Consider the following 8386-nt stretch of genomic DNA (forward strand, 5'->3'; position numbering starts at 1 on the left):
GTCAACTTGTTGAATTTAATTGGATGACCTATGCATGTTGGAATTGGCTGAAATTTTGCATGATGACTTGTTGATATGTTAGGATGCTTGATGAATATTTGTAGGATTTTTCATTGTATTTTCAATTTAATCTTGATTTTTTCATTTCTGGTTGTTGAAATTGCAAGCTCATGTGATACATGTTGGTAGATTGATTGGGAAATCCTCATATTGTATTGTATGGCCATGAAATTTGATATGCATGAACTAGACACATTGTGTGACCTCCCTGTTTTGGTCTCATCCATTTCTTTTTTGTTTTCAATGAGATATGAATTTTTGAATTGGATGTATGCATTGATGGTGTGAATTGAAGCATGAAATTGTGTCTGTTTTTGATGATTTTCATTGACATGGTTCCATTTGCCCAATTAAGCCCAAATTTGACATGGTAGACCTTGATTGACCCCTGTTTAGGTGTATTTAATTTGAGAATTTTTGGATTTATTTTGGTAGGGATTTGAATGCAATACTTCTGTTTGTATGCTTGGTGGTTCATTTGACCTCATATGGATTGTTTTGTGCATGAATTGAGCATGATGGATGATATAAACATGAGACCAATGATGTTTGCTCTTGTTTGATGATAATTTGATGTTGGATGGTGGATACCTTGCTGTTTTAACTTTTTTCTTGCTTTTGGACCCTAGGCTTGGCCTAGTGGTCTAGTTGCTAATATTTGCTTGATTTTTCAGGATCAAAAAAGCAATGTACATGGAGAATGATACAAGTTGATTTTAATTAATGTTGTGGATGTTTGTACACTAACATAGCATTGTTTTGTAGGTGTTGGAGCTTGGGCTTGAGCCTTGAGCTTGCTTTGTGTTGTATTGTTTAAACTGTTTGATTGTTTGCTGTATAGTTTGTCTGATTGAGTATTGACTGAGTTTGATTGTTTCCAGGTACTTTAGTTGCTCAGTTCCTTGTGAACTATTGCTTTGCTTTGCTTTGCTTAAGCAACTTGCATTGAGGTAAGTCCTCTTGACTTCATGTAGTCTGGAGACCCGGCTGTTACCGGGCCGGGCAAATAAATGTCTGAAGTCCTCCTTAAGAGGCAATGATTGTGTTTGTTTATTTTTAAGCCCAAGCAGGTGAAAGTCCTTCAAGAAGGCAATTGGTGGAAGGTAGGGACAAGCAGTCTGTCCCCCACTATTCAGTGAGTCTTCTCCTTGCTCCCATTACATGGTTGTAGCATCGAGATCAAAAGCCCAAGATCTGTTGTGTCAGAGTCATCGAGTATAGAAGGGTTCCCCCATTCTGGACCCATGCTCATTTGTCAGCTCTCCCTGGTTAGGGATAAGAGCTGTGAGGTCTGATCCTCACTTCATCCTTTCATCTGCTTCACCTTAGCCTCGTAATGGCAAGGTTAAGAGCAAACATAGCCTGTACAGACGACTTGCTTAGGCAGTCAAACCTGATTGATTGAGCCCCCTTGTTTGGCTATAGTGCGTGTTATGTGGATATCTGATTGACATGCTTGTTTGAGATACCTGTTCTCATTTGATGATATATGATTGTATGCTTGTGTGCTAGCTTCTTTCCTGGTTAGGTTAGTTTGCTTATGCAAGTAGGATAGAAAACCGAACTTAGGGTGACTTTGCATGACAACATTAGGCTCGAGTCTCAGCTCCCTAGTGTCGTGTTTTCCCCGGTTTCTGGTTAGCAATTTAGTCCCTTTAAGGGGAACTACATCGCCCTGATCCTCGTTCCAGACGAGGTATGTAGGCAGGTGGTCGTGCGAGACCACTCCGGGCGCCTTTTTATTTATTTGTTGGTTTGTTTGCCTTGTTATCTGACTGTATGTTTGGGTTCGGATGCCGACGTAAGCCCAGTGATTGGCTGTCGGGCTCCACGTTTGCCCTTCTGAGTGAGTTTTGGTTCGGATGCCGACGTAATTCCATCCAGTGGTTGTCGGGCTCCACGTTTGCCCTTTTGAGTGTGTTTTGGTTCGGATGCCGACGTAATTCCATCCAGTGGTTGTCGGGCTCCATGTTTGCCATCCTTGCTTGTTTATTTGTTTTGTGTTGTTTGGCGGGCGTAAGCCGAACTACAGTGGCTCTGATTCTTGTTCCAGACAAGATATGTAGGCATAAGGTGCGATACCTTATCGAGCTCGTTCCTCCTAACCCCACCTGCGTTCCCTGTGTGTGTGTGATGTTTAGCAACCTTTTCTTTATTCTAGGACGTGGATCCCTAGGAGTACCTAGGACGTGAGGGGTGCTAATACCTTCCCCTTGCGTAACCGACTCCCGAACCCATTCTCTTGGTCGCGAGACCATGTCTTTCCAGGTTTCTCTGAGCGTTTCCTTTCCCTATCTTGGGATAAATAACGCGCAGTGGCGGCTCTGTGTGTTTTATTTCTTTTTAGGCTCGCCGGTTGATTTTTCGCAGGATGCGACACATGGGAGCTCAGTATATGTATTATATTTTAGATGATGTTCAGCAGGTTGCTGGATCCCAACAATTAAAGATTAGCCTACAAGAGTTGAAAACAAGGAATAATTTATCTCCCGGACATTGTAGGCAGTGGTGAGGTGCGAATGAAGGTTCTCCTAAATGAAACTGCGATGCGAATTTGACGAATGGAAGAGGTTGAAATGCTCATTGATCTCCCCGAGGTTGGACATGATCTTATGGCAGGGGAATAAATGGGGAAGTTATTAGGATGTGATCATTTTTCCTTTGAGGATGAGGTGGGGGGTTTTTGGAAGCTTCAGTGGAAACAACGGATTATCGTTGAACGGCGGAACGAGTAGGTTTGGAAGTCACCATTATTGATGGATCTGAATGATCATTTTAAGGAGATTTTGAATCTCAATCTTACATAAGTTATCAGAAAATGAACATCTTTACTTCTATCGAATGAGATCTGGATTTCCAACTAAGGAGATTCGATTGAATCAAGAGAAGTTTGATCTTGGATACTCGTAGGAGTCATAAATTGATTCACATATATGGCACACATGTTTTATGTTGGAACTATATTTGATTAGGAAAATATGGATTCATAGTTTTTTTACGATAGTTCAGTGCTTCTGATGTTGTGGAAAGGGGCCAACCTACAAGTTTAACACTCTAACGCTCAAGTTAGTATGAGAGTGAAAAGTGATGTTTGAGTGAGAAGAGATTTGAATATGTGTGAAGTGGCGTGCTTCCCTCTTTAAATAGGAGAAATTGATGGTAATTATACGCATGTGGAATGATGTGGGATGTGGTCAGTCGTTGGATTAATCTAGACAGTTAACATGGCATTCATTTAAGGGGTTTCCTTCTATGCTGGTAAGAAAAAGCCTACATGTTCTACGTTTACTAACTCCCGTGTTCATCATTGGAACTTCTTCTTTTGGGCCTTGGGGATGAAAGGAAACATATTCTTTATGAGAATAAGTCTAATAGCCCTTTAACATATCCTAATGAGGCGACAAGGATTACATGTCGTGATTCAACAAAGTAACCTAATAAGGCGACACACATGTCATATTTCCAACAAATTAGCTTGATGAAGCGGGAAAGACATATACATAATTTGAATAAAACATGCATGCTTTTAATATACTAAATCATAAAGATAAATAAATTAACATATCAAGTTACTCTACAAATCCATAATCAAACTCCCTTTCTCTGTTAATTTTTTTTATAAAAAAATTTGGTTGACGCTAAAAATACTATTCTTTCAAAATAAATAGTAAATTCAAATTTACCTCTGAGATACTACAAGTAATTTGAATATTTACTAAATATTTAGTCTCTGATGATAAAAAAAATTGAATTTGAGAAAACACATATTGTTTCAATGAAAAGATATATACATTAGTGTAGATAATGTTAGATCCTGTCAAGGTTGAACCCATTAAAAAGAGTTTTAGAAACACATATCGTTACACTTTAAATATATGTCTGAGAAGTGAAGTTTCAAGCGACAAATAAAATTACACATTATAGCCAAAAGCGGGGCTTTGACGACAACAAAAGCTAACAAAGTTACAAACACTTATGTGTCGTGCACCATAACAGTGTTTAACCATCATCGAATTATGTTTAATCTCTATTTTGTGTGACAAGCAAACAAGTCCCTTCTCAAACTAGAAAAAAACTCATTTAGGAAAGAAGATCTAGATGCTTATAGGCAAGATTTAAGGGTTTGAAGCACTAAAACCTCAATAACTAAATGAAGTTGGAGCTTCAGTGGCGACAGTAAATCCCCACAAAGCGGCGGCTTTGACGTCAAAGAATTGAATAATATGTTTTTCCCATATCTTAAGTTTCAAAAAATAAATTCCGTGTACTCTCCATCAACAATAGCGTATAGATTGAATTTGGGGCTCAAGTCAGTTTTACCTTACATCCATAGTGGGCACGAATTACACTTGTGAAATATTAAATAGAATAGACTGCAATGATGATATACCAGGAAAAATCCTTTTGTTTGAAAATGTATGAATATCCTCGTCTCAAACCCTAGGATATTGGGTATTTAAAAACATGACCCTTGGGTCAGGTTGTGGATGAAGGACCAATTTATCCCATTACTTGACTAGAATGTGGGATTAGGAGGAATTGATTTTCCCCTTAATAGGGAGACACAGTTGCATTCGTTAAAAGGTTGTAATAATAATTATTTCAAAAACACGTGAACTTCCACACACTAATATTATTCTAACTCAATAACTCCAATTTATGTTGGGCGCACATGTTCCAAGTGAGCTTGTTCGGGTCGTGCGGTCTCATGATCGCCATGTTATGTCCATCCGATTTCACCTTTGACTTCTTACAACGTTCTTGAGTTTATTGAGTTATAGACCAATTTTTTTAGACACAATAAATATTTTCTAACTCCAATATGTAATATTATAATTTTATAATTTCTAAATTATTACTTAATAATATTATTATTATCATAACATTTATGCATTTATATACTTATTTAAAAAAAAAAAATATATATATATATATATATATATATATATATATATATATATATATATATATATATATATATATATATATATATATATATATATATATATATATTATACATAACATATAGTCTTATTGTACTAATTTGAAAATCAGTCTTGTTTGCATCCCAATTATTTTTCTATGGGAATATCAAAGATCTCCATAGACGCTTTGAATATGGCTTCAAATGCTTTCTCCATGCAAAACTTCAATTTATCTTCATCTATAAATCCCTTTAGAATTTTCACAGACATTCTTAATATTTTCACGTAGCTAATAATGGTAATGTTCACATCCTACAATCGCACAAGAAAGTGTGTTAGAACTATATTTGATATATCTTAATTTTATATTTCAATAAATACATTTACAAATATTATTAGAATATCAAATATATTTTTATCTCTATTTTTGCATTTTATCATCTTCAATTGCTTATACACAACACAAAAATACTTCTTTAAAATCTTGAATATTACTTGAAATATATATATATACCTCAGGTCCACATGTCGTGGTGAAATACAGTCCATTTACTGGATGATTTGCCAAAGCCATCTTTTCTACTGGCCCAACCATGTTTGAGATAAGAACACTCGAGTTTCCAATAGTGTTATAGATTTCTTTAGCTACAGCCTGAAACACAAATCCATTAAAATACACAAACATTATTAAATTAAACATGCTCCAAAAACTAGAAAAATAAATGTAAAAATAAATAAATCTTAATAACACCTCAGGCCCTCTTAATTTCATCTCCAAATCCATGAGCAATCCTATGAGATGAACACTGAAAGAACGTTTCTTCTTATTTAGTACATCATGGGCTTCCAAAACAAACTCAAGAGGGTTGAAAATTCCTGACTGGTTTGGCTTAGGTATTGGTATTTGTAAGAAAGATATTTTATTCCCCCAAAGACCTTTAGATTCTGGTTTTTGCATTTCCTTCAATGATTGATAACCTTTAATATTTCTTGTGTTCAGCATTACCAATGCAGTTGAATTTGATGTTTTTGTCCTCTCATTAATCTCATCCATGTATAGTCTAAGTCCATAGAAGATGATGCCACAAACCACATCATTTATTGTCTGCACCATGCAAAAATTAATCAAAATATTTCTAACTAATTTATTTAATAATAATAAAATAATATAATTTAAGAGTTAAGCGTACATTTTTATTATAATTTTAAAAAAATAGATTATAGTTTTATTGATCAATATATAGATAATAATCTTACCACTCCAAGTTTTGATTTAATTTCTTTGACTTGATCAAGGGAGAATAATATGTCTGACAAGATAATATGTTGAGAATCAATTCCTCTATATCCTGATCTTATAGGTGTTATGTCATCTGCAATAATTCTTGTCTTGATTATGCTTGATCCAAAATCAGATATGGAGCTAAAAAACGAGTTTACACCAAAACAAATTTTCTTAAATAGGCTTTCATCTTCATATTTTAAATTCAATTGTGGTCGTGAAGGAAAAGAGAGAGGAAGAGAAGGATCATCAACTCTTTGAAGACAAGAAAGAAGAGCACCCATGATAGAGTAACCATCACCAAGTGAGTGGTGAAGTTTGAATATTATGGTGCTAACAGCATTTGTTGTTGGGTAATTTATAATATGAATTTCCCAAAGTGGTTTCTCTTGTGATGTTCTTTCAATTAAAATACTTGTTACGTATTCACGAAGATGATTATCATATAATCCTCTTGATGGTGAGTTTTCAGAAAATTTAGGAATTTTAACATGCTCTTCAGGTTTCACTACAACTTTTTTCCATCTCATCTTACCATCTTCGTCTCTTATCTGTTGCAAATTAAATAATAATTAAAATTTAATATATAAAATATGAAGTATTAATTGAAATTAATAAATTATGAGAGAGGTGTAAACCATAATAGAGGAGAAACGTGAATTGATAGGGATGAAAACATCTTTTATCAAAGGTATAACTAGTGAGTCGTCAAATGGAATAGTTAATTCCAGAAAGCCAAAAATATACGAACATATTACAGTGTTGTTGAGATATTGTCCATGAGGACTCACTGGCTCTTCAACCTCTTCATACAATTGATCCATAATGTTGTGGTGTGAGTTCGTTCTATTACACAAAAACACACACCCATATATATATATATATATATATATATATATATATATATATATATATATATATATATATATATATATATATATATATATATATATATATATATATATATATATTTGATTTGTTAAAAAAATGAAGGATTTTTCATTACAATTTTTTTATCATATTTTAGGTAGAAGTTCATCCCGAGACTAAAATTTATTGTAAGGGAATGGATAAAAACAAAAATAAGTTTCCCTCATTGAATCATGCAAAAGCATTTTGTCCCAAACATAAATTATTAAAAAATATTAAACGATCAAACCTAAATAAAAGAATAGAAAGAAAGATAAAAAGACTAAAAAAAAGAATAATAAAAGGGAAAAGGGAAGGAACTTCTTGCATAATAAATCACCAATTAGAATTCATGCACCACACTCATTTCATATTTCTCTTAGTAACAAAACTAATTTTTTTAATCTAGTTCACAATTTAGTTAGAATCTTTCACGAAGAGAAAACTGCACACACACACATACATTTTTTTTTTAATCTAGTTCACAATTTAGTTAGAATCTTTGATGGAGAGAAAAAAAAAAAAAATATATATATATATATATATATATATATATATATATATATATATATATATATATATATATATATATATATATATATATATATATATATATATATATATATATATATATATATATATATATGAGTAAGGATTCTTTGACATTATATGTAAATCTAAGAGTTATAATAAATCTCAATCGTATATATGAATAAATAAAACGTTGATATAAGTAGTATCCTATTTTTTAGAAAAAAGAAATAACAATGTATTTTTTTTTATTGGGGAAACTTCTCTACCCATCATAAAAACTTGAGTGGCTTAATGATCCCATTTAATTTTAACATATTTTGTTATTTATTAAATATTATATTTACTAAATATTAGACTAACTAATTATACTTAGTGTCAACATGTCCTAATTATATATATATATATATATATATATATATATATATATATATATATATATATATATATATATATAATTTCTTAGTAGGTAAATTGATCTTCGTTGTAGAATATGAATCAGTGGTATTTTTCTCAAATTTATAGAGGTAAATAAAAGCTAGAGAGTTATTCAAATTTCAAACTATATAAATTGACATTTCATTACTTGTAGTCTCCCTATTTAAAATTGTTAACAACAAATTTACTAGTAATGTTGGCATTTAACAAGTGTTTATTGTCGTGGGAGAGATTGATTGGT

At 32.8% G+C, this 8386-nt stretch overlaps 1 protein-coding gene across 1 annotated transcript; it reads right to left on the reverse strand.

Moving 5' to 3' along the window:
- Positions 1-5132: 5132 nt before the first annotated feature.
- On the reverse strand, positions 5133-7091 carry LOC127080395 (wax ester synthase/diacylglycerol acyltransferase 4). The gene is made up of 5 exons (XM_051020715.1): positions 6906-7091; positions 6243-6818; positions 5737-6090; positions 5500-5637; positions 5133-5297 (listed from the first exon to the last, which is right to left on the reverse strand). Exons 1-5 carry the CDS (start codon positions 7089-7091, stop codon positions 5133-5135), a joined length of 1419 nt encoding a protein of 472 aa, XP_050876672.1.
- Between the last annotated feature and the right edge of the window lie 1295 nt (positions 7092-8386).

The sequence above is a fragment of the Lathyrus oleraceus genome, chromosome 5, assembly GCF_024323335.1.
Source record: "Lathyrus oleraceus cultivar Zhongwan6 chromosome 5, CAAS_Psat_ZW6_1.0, whole genome shotgun sequence".
In the NCBI taxonomy this organism is placed as follows: domain Eukaryota; kingdom Viridiplantae; phylum Streptophyta; class Magnoliopsida; order Fabales; family Fabaceae; genus Lathyrus; species Lathyrus oleraceus.